The sequence below is a fragment of the Cheilinus undulatus genome, linkage group 20 (genome assembly GCF_018320785.1).
Source record: "Cheilinus undulatus linkage group 20, ASM1832078v1, whole genome shotgun sequence".
Lineage (NCBI taxonomy): Eukaryota > Metazoa > Chordata > Actinopteri > Labriformes > Labridae > Cheilinus > Cheilinus undulatus.
The window spans coordinates 34118960-34141085 of NC_054884.1; the positions used below are offsets into that span (position 1 = coordinate 34118960).

Sequence of the window (22126 nt, forward strand, 5' to 3'; positions counted from 1 at the left end):
GTGATGTTTTTTTGTTTGTTTGTTCTCAGATTGAATTGAATTTGCATGTTAACTTAAGGACATTTATTACCTAGTTACTGTATAAGATGTGTGTACTTTAAATATATTGAATAAAAACACATACAAAAACAGATAATGTAAAGCAGATAAAATACCTGGTGAGCAATAACAGTGGAATGTTCTGGTTACAACACACCTATAACTGGTTGGTACAGTTTATATTAAGCTTTTATGGGAAATGGTGTTGTCACCCGCCCTCTTTATGATGATTGAAATATGAACCTGGAAATGCAGCTTATTGCTGCAGTCTCTCACAGACGACAAACTGGATATAAAGTCAACGACTTCAACTGGCATGGAGAAAAATAAGGAGCAGAGCGATACCTGGGAAAAGTGAAATAACTGACTTTGCCTTGTTGCTTATGAGAGTTTTCAGAGACTTGAAGAAGGACTCAGAAATGGCTGCTAAGTTTTCTTGTGTTGATATGGATTTTTTTTGTCCGATCTGCTGTGGCATCTTCAAAAATCCTGTTCTGCTGTCATGCAGCCACAGCTTCTGTAAAGACTGTGTGGAGAGGTGGTGGCTGGGTGATTCGAGTCACTCATGTCCTGTGTGCAGAGCACCTTCAGCAGGTGACCCTCCCCGTAACTTGGCATTAAAGAATCTATGTGAATCCTTCTCACTAGAACTTTCCCTGGAAGAAAAGGCCACTGAAGCGCTGTGCAGTCTGCACTCAGAGAAACTGAAGTTCTTCTGTCTGAACCATAAAGAGGCCCTGTGCGTTGTCTGTCGTGATTCAAAAGCTCACGCCAACCATCGATTCCGACCCATCGATGAGGCTGCAGACGACTACAGGGAGGAGCTGAGGAAATACCTGAACCCTGTGCAGGACAAAGTGGCGCACTTAAAGAGAGTAAAGGTGGACTGGGATAGAACGGCAGATCATATCAGAGCTCAGGCTGAAAGTACAGAGAGACAAATCAGAGAGGAGTTTAAGAAACTTCATACATTCTTAGATGAGGAAGAGAAGGCCAGGATTGCTGCTCTGAAGAGGGAGGAGGCGCAGAAGAGTGCAACGATAAAGACAAAGATTTCTGATTTGCGCTTAGAGATAGCAACTCTTTCATTAACCGCTCAAACCACAGAGGCAGAGCTCAAATGTGGAAGTGCCACAATCCTGCGGAACTACAAGCCTTTAGCAGAAAGAACGAAAGAACACCTGATGAAAGATCCAGAACTGGACTCAGGAGCTCTGATAGATGTGGCCAAACACCTGGGCAACCTGACCTTTGACATCTGGAACAAGATGAAGGAGATGGTGACATACTCTCCAGTGATTCTGGATCCAAACACTGTAGGATCAAACATCATTGTGTCTAATGATCTGACCAGTCTGAGAAACAAAGGGGAAGAGAGTGAATTTCTGCAGAACCCAGAGGGATCTGAGGTGTACTCAGCAGTCATCGCATCTGAAGGCTTCAACTCAGGGACTCACAGCTGGGACGTTGAGGTTAGAAGTGATGCAAACTGGGCTGTGGGTGTGATGGGAGAGTCTGTGTCGAGAACAGGAGAGATTCTGAAGGGCTACTGGAATATATGGTTTAGTGATGGTAAATACAGAGCATATGCTCCACCAAATGTAGATAAAGTCCTTTCTGTAAAGAGGCCGCTGCAGAGAATCAGAGTGAAGCTGAACTGGAACAAAGGGAAACTGAGTTTCACTGATCTGGAGACCAACACAAACATTTATACCTTCTTTCAGACTTTCTCTCAGCGACTATATCCTCTTTTTAACACATTAAGTACAGAGCCACTGAGAGTATTACAACAGAAAATCACAGTGCAGTTAGAGCCGTAGATCATCAGGACAAGGCCTCAAGAAACCTGAACCATCCTGCTACATAGAATACATCTTTAGTTCACAGTTGCAAGACTTTCATGTACAGAAGGAGAGACAACTTGGAAACATGTATCGGGCTATTGCTAGGGTGGTGATGCAACTTGGCTTGTTATATAACATAAAAATGCAACAATGGCCTGTGATGTTTCACAAGGAGATCTGGGATTGAGGTTTGATATTATCACTAAGCATGTTAACTCCTACACTCTATATTTCTGAAAGTCATTTACAGGGTTGGTCAATTTTTTGGTGTAAATATCTATGAGAGCATAAATAAGCAGAGTCAGCTCATTCATAGGGCTTTGTGTGAAACTACATACTAAACTACGGTTATATGTGAGATTACACTTCATGGCATGTAATGTGTTTAAGGTAAAGAAAGGACGTGTAAATATCACTGCAGGTAGCAAAATGAACTTTTAACTAAGTTTAGTTTGAATTTTAAATCAAATGATGAATGTATTAATAAAAATGTTTCAATAAAATCCAGCTTGTGTTTTATTTGGGTTTGAATGTATGAGAAAGTGGAACACATGAACATATCTGCTGCTAAAATAAGATTCAATAGTCACACTGTCATTCTTATTTCTAATGCATCATTGTAGTCAAATTCAAATGAGCAAAATCCACTGATAGATTCTTTTGGATGTTAACCAGCTATTATTGAAATCTTATCAAATTGATTACAAAATTCAGCTCCTGTTATTTTGTAATTTTATTATAAAAACAACGTCAGTTAACAGAAAGTAACTGACATTCAAACTGGCAAGAAAATATAATGTGGACTAGGTTAAAAAAGTACAACTGCTAATATATTACTTATATTTAGTTTTCAAAATGCTACAGTAGGTGCAAGATCTCAACCCCAATTCCAAAAAAGTTGGAGCACTATGTAAATAAAAACAGAATACACGACTAGATTCTAGAAAGGGAGACATTTTACCATTTCATAAAAAATATTAGCTCATTTTGAATTTTATAAGAGCAACACATCTAAAAAAAAGTAGGGACAGGACCATATTTACCACTGTGTAGCATCCCCCCTTCTTTTAACAACAGTCTGTTAATGTGTGGGAAGTGGGAGAGGAATGTTGTTCCATTCTTGTCTGATGTAGGAGCTAGCTGCTCAACAGTTCTGGGTCTTTTTACCAGAGTTCTCCTTTTACAATGTGCCAAATGTTCTCTATTGCTGAAAGGTCTGGACTGCAGGCAGGCCAGTTCTTCCATTGTGAAGCCATGCTGTTGTGAAAGATGTGGTATGTGGTTTAGGATCGGAGTCATTGGAGCATTTGCTGCTCTGAACCCTCTACCTACTTTCCAGCATTGATAGTGTCTTATGTCCCATGCCATAGGCACTAATGCAACCCCATACTATCAGAGATGCAGGCTTTAGAACTGATAACAAGATGGACAGTCCCTCCCCTCTTTAGCCCACAGGACACAGGTTTCCAAAAAGTCAGTTTTCAAAGAGCTTTGGCCCAGAGAAGACAGCAGCATTTCTGGATTGTGTTCACATATGGCTTCTTCTTTGCATGATGCAGCTTCAGCTTGCATTAAGGATGACACGGTGAACTTTGTTGAGAGATAATGACTTCTGGAAGTGTTCCTGAGTCCACAGAATCATGCCTGTTTTTAACGCAGTGACACCTGAGGGCCTAGAGATCACATGCATCTAGTACTGACCTCTGGCCTTGTCCCTTGTGCAGAGATTTCTCCAGATTCTCTGAATGCTTTGATGACATTATGGACTGTAGATGCTAGGATATTTAAAGTCTTTACTTATTTTTTAAGCCTTTTGTTGCCCCGTCCTGACTTTTTGAGATGTGTTGCTGCCATCAAATTCAAAATGAGCTAATATTTTTCATGAAATGGTAAAATGACTCAGTTTCAACCTCTGATATGTTGTTTATGTTCTATTGTAAATAAAATATGAGATTATGAGATTTGCAAATCATTTCATGCTGTTTTTATTTACATTTTTTAAAAATGTCCAAACTTCTTGGGATTGGGGTTGTAAAACAATAACCTCTACATAAAAACCCCTCTTGTTTAGGCCTTGAATCATCCCACTTAAGAGGAGAGAAGATGAAACAACAGATTCAAAGATGTCATTATAGAAAAAGGTCACACCTTTTCCTCATTTTACTTGATTTCCTGCTCTTGTGCTCCTGAATTCTGGAACCTTCCACTGATTGCGTTGCTACTTTGTTGGTAAAACAACAAACCCTTCCTTTAATGGTAGGCTGCACCTGTGACATTTTCCAGCGGATCCTCCTGCAGAAAAACTACGACTACCAATGAGCTGTCTAAGCCTTTCTGAATATGAATGTGCAGCTTCTAAAGGAGCTTTAGATCGCAATGCTATACTTTCTAATTAGCCCCATAGGTTTTTTCAGCATACCTCCTTTGTCCAAATGCAAACGAGTGAGAGTTAATCAAACAAATGACTGTCAGAGGCTGATACTGGAGAGGCTCTGCTCTGAATAATGGATCAGTCCATCTGCAGCTTAAAGGCACCAGAACCTCCTCCAGCACACGATGGAGCCGTCTGCAGATTGAACGCAACATGTTGTTCTTTACTTCATCCACACACCACTGCTTTAAAGGTTAGCTGACGATTCATATTAATCCACTACAGAGCACGCTGGGACTTAGGAGATTGTTTTTTTATTCTTAAAGGCAGGCTTTGCTTTGGTGAAACATTCAGCATGATAAAGAACTTATAGATCAGAGTTTTTAAAAGGGGGGTCCCTACTCTTCAGAGGGTCCCCAGAGGACTCTCAAAAGGTCATGGAAACTTTGAGGTAAGAGCAGGGGAGATGAAACGAACTAAAGTTAACTTTTAGCAGTTTTTGTGACAGTAACTTTCAATGAAGTGACTATGAAAAATGCTTCCACCCTGTATAGATTTTATAAGGCAATAATAAACAATATAATTTGACTTTTGTGACAAAAAACAGATTTCTACAAAGTACTGTCAATTAGGTAAAAATATAAAAGGTAAAATAAGTGACTGCATCAATTTTCAACCTCCTCAAGTCAGTATTTGGTAGAGTCACCTTTGGCTGCAGTCACAGTCTCAATCAGGCTTACACATCTGGACTCTGCAGTTTTACTCAATTCTTTCTTTTTGCAAAACCGCTCAAGCTCTGGCAGTCTGCATGGGGATCAGGCGTGGACAGCCCTTCTCAAGTCCAGCCACAAATTCTTGAATGGACTTAAGGTCTGGGCGTTGACTCGGCCAAACCAGAACACTCACTGTGCAGGCCTCACTAGCTTCCAATGCGAGTTATCCCACCAGCTAAACGGTCCTCAAAGAGCTCTACAAGAAGAAGATGACTTTCATGAAGTTTACGTCGTGCTATGTTTCTTTCTTGACCGTGAAACTGCAAAAATACAAACAGTTCCATTAACATTTTACACAAAAATAAAATAAGGCATGTCGAGACATAAATCAACCAAGATTAGCCTATTAGCTGGGTAGCGCTAGCTTATTAGCGTGTTAGGATTAGCATATCTGTTAGCCACAAGCTGCTTCAATTAACATCACAACTTTTAAGAAACTTACAAAACATAGCAGGTAAGACGACATAAACATTGTAAACATTGTTCATACTTACAGACATTGCTTCAGCATGCAGAAAGGAAAGAATCTAAGCTCGACTGAGCAGTCACAGACCACAGAATCAACCAATAAGGCTACTCAGTGTTGCCAACTCCTCAGTAAGGAAAGTAGCTATTGGCTGTCCTAAAAGTCGCCAGAAGTCGCTAAATGATGTCATCACCTAATTTGCATATTCGTCCATATTGTTTTAATGGACGCTGTTGGAGAAAGGAAAAAACACCACGAGAGAGACAAAAAGTGAGTAATAAGACCCTTATTATGTCTAGAACTACAAATATACTTGCTTTTGTCGATTTCTGATTTTATAACGTCACAATTCCAACCCTCCTTTATCTGGGCTAGACAAAATGACACAAGAGATACTCTGGCAGAGTTAGTTTAAATGTTATTTTTGGTTTATTATTTATTTATTATTCAATTTTTCTTAGAACTTTAGTTTTCTTACGTTTGGTTTAGTTTAAACCTTATGGTGCACTTAAGAGGCTACAACAAATCAATTTTTTTTGTATACAGTCTTCATTAAAAATCTAAATGGACCAAAAAGAGACAACAGAAAAAAACGATCAAGGCGCCTTCACAGCGCGGTTAATCTGTTGTCTGGACATGGAGGCGTGAGCATCTCCTGCTCTGACCGCAGCTGAGAGGGACTGCTGTGCGAGGAGTGGGCTGCCTGTCAGTGCTTTGGGATGGGGAGGGGCCTACGGCAGCAACCGCTGCTCACTGAGAGGCGCTACAACGATACGTGCTTTCACATCAGAGTCTCCAAAACTCTCCAGTAACACCAGAAAAAATCGCTAGATTTGTTGCTAGTCGCTTTTTTGAAAAAGAGTCGCTAGAGGGGTCTGAAAACTCATTAAATATAGCGACAAAGTCGCTAAGTTGGCAACACTGATGCTACTAGACAGGAAGTGCTGGTAAAAATACGAGAGAGTAGAAAATAATGCTTCTGACTGCCACAAGATGTCGTCACTACGTTAAAAACATGGAAAAATAACTAACACTACTGTGGGGGCAGATGCTGTCTTTAATCCATTTCTGTGTAGCTTTTGCTGTTTGGTTCCGGTCATTGTCTTGCTGGAAAATACATCTTCTCCCAAGCTTTAGTTGTCTTGTAGACTGAATTAGATTGTCCTCAAGGATTTTCCTATACTTTGATGGAATCATTTTACACCCTACCTTTACAAGCCATCCAGGGCCAGCCGCCTAGAAGCATCCCCACAGCATGATGCTGCCAACACCATGCCTCACTGTGACGATGGTGTGTTTGTGGTGATGTGCAGTGTCTGATGTCTAGTCTAACGGCCAAAACGCACCATTTTGGTCTCAAAGCTTGTAACTCCCTCAGAGTAGTCATAGGTGTCTTGATGGTCTCTCTCACTAGTCTCCTTCTTGCACGACCTGATCTAGGCAAATTTACACATGTGCTATATTTCTTACATTTTTAGATGATGGATTTAACTGCCTTGGAATCTTTTTTAATCCATCCCCTGACTTACACCTTTCAATAACTGAGTTGCCTGGAGTGTTCTTTTGTCTTCATGGTGTAATGGTAGTCAGGAATACTGATCAATCCAGTCCAATCCACTTTATTTATATAGCACATTTTACAAAACCTTACGTTTACGATCAAGCAGTGACTGGACTTTCTAGACACATGTATCTTTATACTACAACCATTGTATGTCTTTTAGATGTTATTTAACCCCTTAAAGCCTGAAAACATAAATAATAGCCAGAAAATTCAAATTTTTTGGAACTGAAATGTTCATTTAAATTTCTACTGAAATTTTAAAAAATCAAAATTTCCCAAAAATTTAACATATATATTTTTAGTATCTCATTTCATTCATTAGGTGTTTTTGGTAACTGATAATCCACTTGAGGGCATTTTTACCATTTATCAGATTGTATTCAGGAGTTTTTTGAGTAATTTATTGAGCATATTGATTAGATAGAGGTATCATAAAAGTATGTAACAAATATGCGACAACAGGCGTTAAGGGGTTAACACTGCATTGCCAAATCTTTGTTCTTTTCAGGTCACTGCATGTTTATTCAGTCCAGCAGTGTTAGCTGAATGGTTCAGTTCAATTTCATACTTTAGGGCTCACACTTTAAGCAGAAAAGGGAGTTTAAAGTTTGAAACAGTCTAAATTTTACTGAAGCAATGTTGCATTGATCAGAATGGTAAATATCGAGGTTTTGCAAGTTAGCTTTTCAACAAACCATGTTTTTGCTGCAAAACACGGGCCTTCAGAGAGAAATTTCTCCTCTTTTTCTCTCTTCATGGTTGTCCTTGGGTTGTTTACTCCTTATACTCTTCAGCCTTATGATTGTAGCTGTTCTAGAGAAGTGATTGCACATCACTGCATAGAGCATCATTAATCCATCCTTCCTGTCTGCAGTAATATCATCATCATTCAAATGTCAGACATGTAATCAATGATTTATTAATAGCTGTCTAATCAAAACAGACTTTGCAAAATGCCACACAGTAAAGGATAAAGTGACGACATTATTAACACAGGGAATAAAAGTCCAAATAAAATATATTCTACAAATTATTCTGTTAATAGTAAAAACTATTAAAATTGTCTGAAAGAGTTTGACTTGAGAAATCATCCTGTTCCTTTACTCTTCATCTCCATCATATATCCTCCTTAAAGGCTTTGAAAGCCTGTTACTGATTTTGAGAGCATGTGAAGCTCCCACATCTCTCCACACATTCTGATATCTTCAGCAGCAGCACATGTGTGGGAAACGATGCATGCATGCTTTACGTAGGCATGCGCTTCATATAAATCTGACCCCAGGTGGTCCTGCTGCTGATCCCTGAGCTCTCCTCCCATCCATTAGAAACCTCACCACGCACTGAGACCTCTTTAAATCATATAAGAAGAGTTTCTTTAAAGCATGCTTTCAAAATACATGCAGCAAGCGTACACTTCCTTATTTCCTACCAATGTGCTGCAGATTTTACTTCCCTATATATTTCCTGTTATTCTACTCTGCTTGCTAAATGGCTTCCAGTCTTTTTCCTGCACAGCCCATTAACCTGCACACGCACGCTCACATTTCAATAACTTTAAAGAGAGTACCTGTAAGAGTAATGGGGCATTTCCTCACAGCAGTTTGAATGAAGGTCCTTAGCTATCACTGCTTTTATAAGCAGATTTAGAGCAACATTTAAGGGCAATTTTTCTGGAAGAGCTGATGATTTTCAGGCCTTTTACCTAAAAGTTTCATTGGGATGGACATCCATGAATATTCGTAATAGCTCAACAGTGGCCACCCGCTTTTCCAGCAGCTCTGCTAATGCAATTTCTCTGATTCAATTCCTCAGAAAACCATTAAATTAACATATTTAATCCCAGTACAAAGCTAACCAGCTACTTGACTTTAAGACATTTTAATTGGGGCAGCTGGATTGGAAAACAAAGAAAAAGGCAAAGGAGCAAGACTGTGTCCACCATTTTTCCAGGTGTAAAGAAAACCTTGCACCTACAATGTTACCTCGTTTTTTGTCAATGTTGTGAACAAAAGTCAACAGGAAATTAGTGGATGGATTTATTCAGAGTGAGCCATCTCACATCCTTACTATCTTTTCTGAGAGTTGCATATGCAAATCAGCGATCATGACATGACATGGAATGAAAATAGAGCATAACGGCGTCGGCCAATGCAACCAATGCAACACTGTCCTGAAACTTCTTCACACTGAGGAGCTTTAGTTTTGCAGAGTTTGAATGTTCACTGTTGCAAACACAGCTTCAACTGAACATTTGTCCTACTAATTCGACCAGCTATCAATCACTGTTTCTCCTCTCTTTGGTCATGACTACAGCATAAGTCACATTCACACGCTCTGACTTCTGGTCCCTCTCCTTATCTCTTTAAGCTGCACTCAGCTGGCAACAATCTGCTCTATGTGTCTCATACAGCAGTGGCACTCAACCTTGTTCAACCCAAGAGCCATATTGTTTATATACAGTGCTTAACAAATTTATTAGACCACCACCCAAAGTGAGGTTTATGCCACAGCTGCCCTAAATTAACAGCACTGGTAATTACCAAAATCATTTTTTATGTTTCTGCAATGGTTAATACACCAATATATAGAAGCTCTTTAAACCAAATGATATTTTTAATGCTAAAATATCATTATTATTGTTATCAATGAATTTTAAAATTTACTGATTTACAAAAAAACTGACAAAATAGTAAAGCACATTATTATTTCTTGATTAATATGTCAAATTATAGTTATTTACTTGCATTCCTGAACAGAAAAATGAGTTGTAGTGGTTGAATGTTATGCTTGATTCATTTCTAACTTCTCAGAGACAGTCTCAGAGACTCAAATTTGGGTAAATTCAGTTTGAAATTCCTCATTCCTGTTCAAAATGGTAAAACGTGGAGAGCTCACTGAAAATGAAAGAGTCCGCATTAAAGCATTTCATGATGCTGGATGGTCTCTGACACAAATATGACAGGTGGTCTAATAAATTTGTTTAGCACTGTATATATATGTGGAGAAAAAGACTATCCTCCCTCAAACCAATAAATACATAAATAATGAGGAGGGGCATAAAGACAAGAACTGAGTTTTTCTTGGCTCAAAATTATGTAAAAAAGTTTTCATAAAAATCAGAACAACTTTGTTCAACGCAAAACGTGTGTGATGGTGTGTGAATGCGTAAGTGCAAGTCTGTATGGATACGTGTGTATGTATATACATGGTGTATATATATCTATATATATAGGTATACGTGTACACAATTACACATAATATTATTATGATTTTTTAAATTCTATTCATTATTTAATTTACTGTTACTCTTTGTCTATCACTATTATTATGTTTGTTCTTTTTAATTATTATTCCTGATTTAATTAGCTGTCTAGTAATCCCCCCCCTTTTTTTTTTTTTTTTTTTTTGTTATTCTCATAAAAGGACAACTATAATTTCTTTATAGCCATCCCCCTTTCCCCTTAACCTACAAAATTGGAATAATATGTAATGTATAAGCCAGGACACCTTACCACACCACAAATTATTCAACACCGATGCCATAATAACGTCTGTTCTTGTTTTTTATTTACTCATTTCTTTTTTTTACTGTTTGTTTGTTTGTTTGTTTGTTTGTTTGTTTGTTTGTTGGTTTGTATATTTGTTTTGTTGACTTGATTGATTTTTGGTTGTCTATTTTTGTTCTGTCTTCTTGTTACTGTATGCATGTACACCTCATCACCAATTTAAAAAAAAAAAAAAAAGAACTGAATTATCATACAGATGGAAATCCTGTGGGGTTGGCCATTATTCTGGACAACAGCAGAGATAATAAACACTAATACTGGGCAGATTAATGCTGTCCAAGATGCATTTACATGTATAACAGTATGGAAGCCTTCATAGGACATACAACCATGTGTTTTATTTTACTCTTTTTTCTAGTGATAAGAACGTTAAGGCTGAATTCTCAAATCTCAACTTATATAACTTGTTTTTCTTGGGATATCACAACTTATGAACCAATATTAGTTAAGATGAATTTTGTTTTCAGTCAGTTTAAAGAAGATTCTGCCATTTACTAAAGTTTATTTCTTTTAAATTCAGATTTATAGCTAAGGAAAAAATCTAAGAATGCACTACTGATATGACAGGCCTAAAATTACAAACTTTGTACTCATTTGCACTGCTACATTAAATAAGACACAATAACATATGATTTACTTTGACTGTTTTTCATTTAGCACTGCACTCTTCTTCATTTAAGGCCATCACTCATCGATGACCTCTCCATCCCTCCCTCTGCTATGAGTATAAACAAGTAACAATCCATGCAAATCACCATAAAGAGATTTTCTTAAACAGAATCAAAATGATCTGCACCATAAAAACTATTTTTGCACTCTAAGAGCAGTACGCTCACATGAATCAATTAAATACTTAAGAGGCGCATGAGTCAAAGCTGTCTTGGTACCAGAAATAATTGAGAGAGGTATCTTAAAAAGATGCCAGCTAGGCACAGGATAAGAGATACTATGACTTTTCAAAGCAAAGACTCAGTCAATTTTCATCTACTAAATACATAAAGACACATGCGAGCAGAGCAGACATTACTCTGCAGTGAAAGGAAACGAAGACGATCATGCTCTGCTGAAATAAAACCAGTGTAGACTGCATGAATTCAGTTGAGTCCAAGGCTTTTTGTGCTTTTCATTTGGACTGATGGGGGGGTTGTGTTGGTGTTGAGAGGTACTGAAATGTAGCACCGAAATCTATGTTTTGATTCGGTTTGGTGGGTATCAGACATGTAGGCACTGTGCCATGATGGTATCAGATTTTGGTACTCATCCCTACTCTAAACGCACCTCACAGCATAGGAAAACCTAGCTAGACTACCTTCAGAGGCATCTGATAACTGGGCCTTGGATATGAACAAGTCAGGAGTAGAACAGAAAGATGCTGTACAGGGGGCGCCAAAATGCAAAGTGAAAGCCAAAACTTAACAAAGGCCATATTTTGGGCCTAAACCAAGTATGTATGAGGCTTATTAGATAAATATTGAGTCTTCTATCCAATAATAAACGAAAGACCATGAGCACAGTCTAGACAGGAACACAATTTGAAAGCATTTGGTACTTCTGAATGTCATTTCGAGCAGATAGGGTTTTAGAGGACACAAAGAAAACAGGAGCATTATTTATGTGTCCAAACATCTGAGTCTCTCATAAGGTCTCTGTAATACTGATCCTCATGTACAGCAAAGCATGTATTATGCTCACTAAATTACAGTCCCTTTTATTGTCCCATGATTCAACAGTATGACTGAATGGTATTCTTCACGTTACCATGGCAGCAGAGCTGAGGTTCAGCTGGAGTCATGATGATGCAGTGTTAACCTCAGAGTGTTTCTAATCCCTGTAATCCTGATAACAAGGTCAGTGATCAGAAATCAGACTCATTCACGCTCTTTAAGAGCACGGACTGACTCGGCTGTGACACCGTGGCGTGCTCCGATTCCTCCTTCAGTTATATTTGATTCTGCGCGGCATCCCTTCTTTGACTGGAGCCCCCTGCAGCCTTTCATCACAACAAGATTTATATCAGGATTTAGACACAAACAGCTTATCTTTGAAACACATCCCCTAACTCATTTAGCAAACTCCTCAGCTGTCCGCGCCTGTTTCATCCCTTTGTGCCGCGCTCCTGAGGAAGCTGACTCATGTTCATCATCGCAGTGGGACATTTGCATTTCAGGCCTATTTTTCATCCCATCTATTTTTCCTCCTCAAAGGAGAGGCACTTTGATGTCCCTCAAATCTCATTATGGCTGCGGCTCAGCACCGGCACAGACTGATTTCCTCTGCTTTTCGCAGTGACGGGGAGGAAATGTGGGAGGCAAAATCCCTGCAGAGCGCAAACCGAATGGATACGGCCAGTCACGAGGGGAACTCTTTGAAATGCACAGCGCCAAGAGCCTCATTCCATCATGGAGGCGAAGCTTGTTTAGCGCCTGTTAGCCAGACCCAGTGTGACAGGGAGATGTAGTTACCTTAAATACACGCCACGTGCAGCGCCAGGCGAACCACACAGTGACCCTGTTTACTGACAGACAACCCAGTCACTGGAGTACGGTCTAGTACAGAGATGAAATCTTACAATGTAGCCCTGAGTAGACACACAAACGTTTCATTTAACTAAAATAAGATAATGAGGTTTTTGGGGTGTTTTATATGTATCTAATAAGTAAACGTGTATATAAAGAATAAAAATGGGATAAGACTGGCAGAAATGTAGCAAAAATGGCTTGATAAAATGGTGAAAATGGGTTAGAAGATAGCAAAATTGGGTGATAAGTGACAAAATGGTTTGTGGAGAGGCACCAAAGGGCTAAAATTGGCGAGAAAAGTGGTAAAAAGAGGTTTAAAGAATGCCAAAAAACAGTTAAAGGGCAAAAAAGTATCAAACATTGGTTAAATGCCCAAAATATTGCAAAAATGGCCTTATAAAGTAGTGAAATGGGGTAAAGAGTTGCAAAAAGGGGCAAAAATTGGCATTAAAGTGGCAAAAAAAGGGTTAAAGATTGGCAAGATTGGCAAAAAGTGGTAAAAATCAGTTTGAAAGTGTCAAAAGTTAAAAAAAAGAGTTTATAGTGGCAAAAAATGTTGCAAAAATGGCTAGATAAAGTGGTGAAAAGGGGTTGGAAAGTGGCAAGAATGGGTGATATGCTTGAAAAAGGGTTGTGGGGAGGCACAAAGGGACAAAAATCGGTGGGAAAAGTGGTGAAAAGAGGTTCAAGTATGGCAAAAATGGGTTAAAAAGGCACAAAGTGACAAAAAAAGGCTCAGAAATGGGTTAGAAGTGCCAAAAATATTGCAGAAATGGCCTGGTAAAATGTGAAATTAGGTAATAGAGTGGCAAGAAAAGGATAACAGAGGTAAAAAAGGGGCAAAATATTTCAAAAATAGGTTAAAAGTGGCAAACTTGTTGCATACATTGTTGGGTTTAGTAATGAAAAGGGGTTAAAGAGTGGCAAAAGGGACAAAGTGGCAAAAATGGGTTTAAATGAGGCAAACATGGGTTAAGAATGGCAAAAATGTTGCAAAAATGGCAAGGTTAGGTAGTAAAAAGGGGTTTAAGAAGCAAAAACAGGTAAAGAGTGGCAACAAGTGTTGCAGAAATGACTGAAAAAAGTAGTTAAACTAAGTTAAAAAGTGGCAAAAAAGGGTGATAAGTGACAATAGCTTGTAGAGAGGCACATGGGTACAAAAGTTGGTGAGAAAAGTGATGAAAAGAGGTAAATGTATGGCAAAAATTAGTTAAAAATGCAAAAGTGAAGAGAAGTCTCAGATATGGGTTTAAATTGCCAAAAATACTGAAAAAATGGTCTGGTAAAGAGTGGCAAGAAAAGAATAGCAAAGGAAATAAGGGGCCTAAGATATCAAAAATGGCTTAAAAGTGGCAAAAATGTTGCATTAATGTCGGGGTAAAGTCATGAAAAAGGGTTAAAGAGTGGCAATTTATCAAAATGAGACAAAAATTGTCAAAAATGTGTTAATAATGGCAAAAATGTGGCATACATGGCATAAGGTAGTAAAAAAGGGCTATACTGGCATAAATGGGTTAAATTGTAAATTGTTAAATTAGATTTACCTGGATGGTGGCAATCAGTAAAACAATTTACTCAGTCTAGCAGACCTACTAGCTTAGAGGGTCATCTATCCAGATGAAGGTGAACAAGACCGAGCCAAGACGCCAGCTGAGCTCTTTCCACAGAAATCCTTATTTTGTCATAAACATGCCTTTAAATAAAACCTGAACAAGCCTGTTTTACCAAACAGCTCTCTTATGTTAACCACAGTAGCTAGCTCCTGTTTGAGTTCCAGTTTCCTTTCTTCCATCCTTTGTTGTATTTATTCTACTTTTAAAAAACTAAACTGATACCATATGAAGAGCCGTTTGGGAGCCAAACGACCAGCTCCACAGAGCTGAGCATAAGCAAACTGGATCTCTTTAAAGAGATGGATTTCCTGTTGCAGTGACCAAGACTGGAGTGCTGTGCTGTGTGACAGCGCTCATCCAGCTTTAGACAGAGGCTTTTTTAAATTCCTGCCTTCTGCCATTGCGCTGAGAATTTTTAAAAAAGTTCCCCTCACTTTTTGTCTGAATATTTCACTACTTTCAGGACACAAAAATATCTTAAGAATTAAGAATGTTAATAGTTTCACACTTAGAATGCTTGTCATAGTCCTAAACAGTTCTAATAAAGGCCTTTTTGGTAGCATTTCCCTATGTGGGAATCACTACCTGGGGTGTTCTCCACCATCGGGAAGTCCTTTGCAAAGAACCTACTGAATTCCTTGATTGACGTTTCGTGTACACTCAAAGAAGGCTTTGCACATGTGCAGAAAAAGTGTTGATAACCTAGATAAAGTTGTGTATGCACAGAACGTTCTGTATGCATTCAGAGAAAGTTTTGTACATGCACAGGGAAAATTCAGAGTGGCCGTGAAACGAGTAGTAGCAACCTGAATGAAAGGAAAAAGCTTTCAATACAAATACAACTAAAGATCTGACAGCAAGCAGAGGTTTTGAGCACAAGCAAAGAAAATCTATACTCAAGGAGGTAGGTTTGAGCACTAAAGTTCTTTAAACTGTTGTAAAATTTGAAGACAAATCTGAGCTCAAAATAACGAAGTCATGCTATCAAAAGTGTGCACAAGGGCTGTGCAACATTAATAACTGCATATCTTCACTTTTTCTGGAGATATCAAAGCTGCTCTTTGATGAGGTCACTTCAAAGTCATGACTTGAAAATAAGGGTGACCAGGTGATTTTCAGCAGGGCCGTGACTTTGGAACAACTAGTCTGAGGAGATACGGCATGAAGAGTCAGTGATAGAGGTGTTGGAAATCATCTTTTTCATGATGCATCCTGATGCAGATGTGGATGATTCGGCAGTGATATAGAGACAGAACATAATCAATGCGTACTGATGTTGCTTGTATATTTCCCCCTGCATCTTAACCTATTGTAAATACTTAAATAAGAACCAGTTTCCCTTTCAAACAGGGCTGATTTTGATGCCTTGTAATGATTGACGATTATAAGTGGCGAAGCTTTTCTTGTCTTTTCAAAAGCACTATCACACGTGGCACTGCTCAACCAATCAACTGCTAGGCTGGAGATGAAAACAGAAAAAATAAGAAATCTGCAGATTGCATTCTGCAGACAGATTTAAGCGGAGGAGGACACAAAGAGAAAGATATTATTACAGTCTCAAAGCTTCTGCAGGTTCTGAGCCTCATCAGCCTTTTGATAAACACAACAGCAGTGAAGTTCTTAAGAATCAAATGAACACAGATACATCAACACAGCCCAGCATCATCAGAGACCATCTGCACGACTCTCTGAAGAGCGTTGGTTCACTTCTGCTGCTTTCATTTCAGCTCATGAACTTGAATTCAAGGTTGTCTCCTTGAAGTAACCATTGGACTGAATAATTCATCATATAAATGCTCTGCTCAGACTCCACTTTGTTCTACACTTCATTGAGCGTAATCACAAACTACGAATGAAGTAACAGCACTGATTTAAAAAGCACGCCTCGGCAACTCAGGAAATTCATGTTTTTTCCTGTCATGTTTAAATGTTCCAGTTTTTAAAGCCTGTTATTTAAATCAGTATCTCGCTAATAACAATAGTAATAATAATATATTTTTAAAGTTTTCTAAAGTTCTGTAATAAAATACTTCAGAGGGGAAAACTAGGGACCGGAAGCCGATCAGTTTCTTAAAACAAATGATTGGTAGATGAGATTCAGTGCCTCTACATAGTCGTGTAGTGATGTGGCTTTAGAAGCCGAATAAGCAAAGAATAAACAGCCTGAAAGAGGGGAAAGAGGTCTTTGGTTTTTGCAAATTAGCACTAAAGTTCTGCTACTTGTCTTCAAGTATTAAGGGTCATTTTGAAATGAAGATTACTGAAGCAAGCTGATAGAAAGTAGCCTAGGCAGCATGATAGAGAAGCACACTGACCGGCCTTACTCTGCCTCTGATTGCCAATTAACAAGTACCTGGTCTAGTGGTTAGGTTGTGCCCCATGTACATGGGCAGCCCAGGGTTAAATTTATATATATGAATATGAATTACAGCATACTACTGAATGATGTGCATTAGGGCATTTAGAAATGGGTATACTCTATGGAGACCAAAAGATAAGTGGATGCCTATACTCTGCACTAAACTGCTACTGCTAGTCACCTATTACTGTATGTGTCTATGGCTGAGAAAAATGCCCACACAGAAGTGTCAAGAAAATGAGCATCTTCAGGATATGGAAAGAAAATCTAACAGCAGATTTAATACTTTTACAGACCTTTTCAGGACCCCATTGCATCTTCAATTTCTAACTGGTTGAATCGGTCACACAGCTTTGTGCATATTACAAAATAAAAATATGACAACATAGTCAAGAAAATGCAGAACATATTTGTTATTATAGTATGCAAATGAAACTTTCCTTGAGATGCTAGCAGTCCTAACATTAACAGACCATGCACTAGTATAACAAAAGCCAGAAGCTGTTTTTTATGTGCAAAATCCTGCAAAATGTTGAAGAGTATTGGCCCCAGCTTCAGTTCCAACACCTCCAACAACTTCTCAGAAAACTTGCATTTACCTTTCATGTACATGCGCAATCCGCTGGAAAATTGTACTGTGGAGCAAATCACTCCCTCTCTAGTCTATCAGAGCATCTCCACTGTCCGCGCTCCAGTCCAGCAGCGCCACACCGCTCCGCTTCGTTCAAGATATGCTGCAGGTCTATTTTCAGAGGTAGAACACACACATCAGTGGATAGGGTGCAGGATCCAAAAGCAATATAGAAGACAAGGAGAAAACACCAAGGAGCTCTCATATCAGGTTTTCATTAACACTTAAAACAGAGTGATGTTTCGAGCCTACATGTTCTTTGTCTGAAGAAGAGCATGAGTCACAAGCGTAGAATAACTTTCTTTCAAAATACAACACAATGCACAGACTCCCAGTTATAAATCATCACTTTATCAACATTACATCTCATCCTGCAGAGAGAGCAAAGGGTCACTGAGAGGTCAGTGGGCCACAGAGCTACAACAGCACCATTGATGAGGAAGAGTTTAGGAAGAAGAAAACCACAGATCCCTCAAGCAAACATCAACCTTTTAACTTCCTAATGTACTCATACAATGGTGATAGCAATGAAATCATGGACTTATACCAGAATGGATGATAAATCAAAACCAAAATGTAAAATTATTCGCTGTTGACATAGTATTAATGTGTGAACTCATGATCAGGGCTGCACGCCGCAACCCAGCACTCTAGACACCCATCCGGTGGCCAAGGTCACTCGTCTTCAATCGCAACAAACCTGCGGGCTTCAGTGCGCGGCGCAGTTGTCCTATGTGGAAATTGCAGATTAGACTTTGTTGAGTCCTCTTAGTCAAAAATTTGAATTCAGTGTTGAAATCCATGTTCAAACCACCAGGATGAAAACAAGATGGCAGGCTGTTGAATGGTGACATATTTAAGGTATTACAGACAGAATCAGAGCCCTGGACAACCATTGTAGTGATGTCATGATAAAATGTATTTTCTTGGCAATTTATAATGAATAAATCATGTATTCATTGTTACCATTAATTTATTAGACAAGTTGCACTTACTTTAGCGTGATGAAGAGGCTAACCTCTCCTTCTGTTTGTTTTTGTGTTATCTGCATGTATGAACAAGTGATTAAAGAACCATGACACTGTGTAATTCACTTTTAGAGTTCTTGTTGCATTGCTCCTTGGGAAGTTTTTGCATTGCTCTGTTGAACAAAGGAAGTAAAGGCATGTTTTTGACTGAATAAGGATGACTTTGTGCTCCTTTATGAGGTTACACTGACACCTACTGGAGGTCTAAGTACACTACAGAGCTAAGTAGACAGACCAACAGCCAAACTAGCAGATGTAATGTGAAAAAAAAACATAAAACATGACCTGATAGTGACAACAACAACAAAAAAAGTGATCTGACAGTCTTGCTATGAACATGTGACTTCTGGCCTCTGCAGTCAAGTGGAAACTTGATGAACTACAGATTTTTTCCTTCTGTTTTGGCTTCATTTTTAGTCTCAGAGGCGTTAACCTTGATAAAATCTTTAAAGAAGCTCTTCAGGAGGTCTAGACCACCCGGAACAGGGGTGTTAAACTCAAGGCCCGGGGGCCAAATCCGGCCGGTGATGCAGTTATACCTGGCCCACCAGATCATAGGATATTTTTATTAAAACTGGCCCACCAGTATGAGGTCTGCAGTAGTCCAGTATAAAAATGTAAACTTAACCCTGATGGTTTATAATATCCTTGTTGAGTCACAAAAATGAGAAAAAGTAAACAGTAAAAATGATTTGATAAAAAGTCAGGAACATAGGAGAAATGTGTGTTTTCTTTATACTTTCAATTTTGCATCTCACACTAAAAGTTATGGTTGTGAACGTTCATTTCATATTTTAACCTTTAAATCTCATAACCTTGACTTTTACTCATATTTTTACCTTCAAGATTCATAATTTTCCATTTTAAATCCTATTTTGACCTTTTAAAGTCATGATTTTGACTTTTATCTCATGCTTTGACCCTTTTCAACTCCTAACTTTGACTTTTATCTCGTTTTTTTACCTTAAAAACTCATGATTTTTAATCTTATTTCAGATTTTTACTTTTGAAACTCATGAATTTGAAATTTAGTCTCATATTTTGACATTTTAAACTCACGATTTCAAATTTTATCTCACATTTTGATTGTTAAATATCAGGATTTGGAAATTTTTTCTCAGTTTTTCTGACCGTTTCAACTACTAACTTTCACTTTTATCTCAAATTGTGATTTAAATACCATGATTTTGACTTATATCTCAGTTTTGCTGACCATTTCACTCTAAACTTTGACTTTTGTCTCATATTTTGATTGTTAAAACTCATGATTTTTACTTTTATCTCATATTTTGACTGTTAAAAATCATGGTTTCCGCATTCTATCTCATATTTTGCTTTTTAAAACATTATTTTGACGTTAAGTGTAATGTTTTTACCTTTAAAACCTGTAAGTTTGACTTTTTATCTCAGATTTTGAGTTTTTAACTTATCATGTTGACCTTTTAATCTCAAAATCATATAGGCTGACACTCTATGGTTAAATATTGACCTGTTAGGCCCTCAGGCTAGACCCAAATTCAGAATCTGGCCCCTGCTGGGATTGAGTTTGGTACCCCTGACCTGGAAAATTGGATTCATGACTTTCCAGACTTGTAGTTTTCCTACACTTCCATTTAGAAACAAGCTTCAGAGTAAAACTCTGTATAAATGATTACATTACATTTCATCCTCATACATCATCCTATTACTGACATAAATCGTCTCTCTCTGTGGCTGCAGCAGCGATTTCACAGCATGTATGAAAGAGTCCGATGATGAGTGAGAGATATCCTCTCTGTGTGACTGTTCAAACTTAGGCATGAAAACCTATTTGTGTTTGAATGTTTGCAGCTCTACAGCTTGTTTATGTCCTACCAGCTGCCAAACCCTGCTGGTCAACCATGAAGTTTTGCTCATTACATGTCGGGAACATCCACCGAGCGTGAACATCAGCGTTTTTTAAACAGGCAACATATGGAAACATGACCGCAGTGAAGGAAAGTGCTGTCAAACAACCTTTGTGGGCCTCCTGGGCCGGACTCTTCCAGAATATTTACAGTGAGGAGAGCAAACATTTATGCAGCACGGCCTCTCTAATGGAGACGACACAATACGAGTCAAGGTTGAAGGAGAGGCCTGCTAATCATCACCATCATCATGCCTGATGATTGATGAATGATTCAAAAAGGCCCGAAGACAACATGTTTAGACCATGTAGGTCTTCAAGTATTTCCTTGTTCCAAAAAAGCTGGGACACAGTGTAAAATGTTAATAAAAACAGAATGCAATTATTTAAAATCTCATAACCCTTATTTTGTTCACAACAGAACACAACATTTCTAATCTGCAAATTTAGACTTGAAAGATATGAGCTCATTTCAAAAATCTCAAAAAAGTAGGGACTGGGTAACAAAGGGCTGGAAAAGTAAGTGGTACTAATGGAAAACAGCTGGAGGAGCATTTTGCAACTAATTAAGCTAGTTGACAGCAGGTCAGTAGCATGACTGGGCATTAAAGATGCCTTTTAGAAATGTAGGGTCTCTCAGATGTAAAGATGGGTGAGGTTCACCAGTTTATGAAAAACTGTATCAAAAAATTGTGGAACGATTCCAGAAAAATGTTCCGCAATGTAAAATATCTATTTGAATCTCCAACCATCAGCAGTTCATGAACACAGATTCTTTGAATCTGTGTTCAAGGCAAAAGGCTGAAGGTCAGTATTTAATGCTCATGATCATCGGGCCCTCAGGTGTCACAGCATGGGCTCAGGAACATTTCCAGAAATCACTGTCAACACAGCTGACTAATGAATTTAAAGCTGTATCATGCAAAGAAGAAGTCATATGTGAACATGATCCTTAGATGCCACTGTCTTCTCTGGGCCAAAGCTCTTTGGAAATGGACTGAGGCAAAATGGAAAACTGTTCTGTGGCGAGATAAATCATCCAGCTTGTTATCAGCACACAGTTCAAAAGCCTACATCTCTGATGGTATGAGGTTGCAAGTGTGCATATGGCATGGACAGTTTACACATCTGGAAAGGAACTAACAATGCTGAAAAGTACATAGATGTTGAGAGCAGCATATGCTCCCATCCAGGAACTAGAAAAGCACTCAGAGAGAGCAGACCTCCACCATTAGCCCTATCTCCCAATAGTGAAGAATCCTTTAAAAAATTCCTGGATCCATCCCAATGTGCCCCCCACCACCGCATTTGCAGATTACTCCCTCCCCAGTGGGGTGAAAACATGGTGAGGCAAAGCATTAGCTCCGCTACTGTTGGACTATCATGGTGGAAGCATTGCCTGCCGGTGCCATCAGATGCACTGACAGTCTCACCCATGGTCTCACCAGACAACTGTCAGTCATGGCAG

General features: G+C 38.7%; 1 protein-coding gene across 1 annotated transcript; it reads left to right on the plus strand.

Moving 5' to 3' along the window:
• The first annotated feature begins 458 nt into the window (after window positions 1–458).
• Window positions 459–1859, plus strand: LOC121528654 (E3 ubiquitin-protein ligase TRIM39-like). The gene has a single exon (XM_041816190.1). It carries the CDS (start codon window positions 459–461, stop codon window positions 1857–1859), a length of 1401 nt encoding a protein of 466 aa, XP_041672124.1.
• Window positions 1860–22126: the final 20267 nt, after the last annotated feature.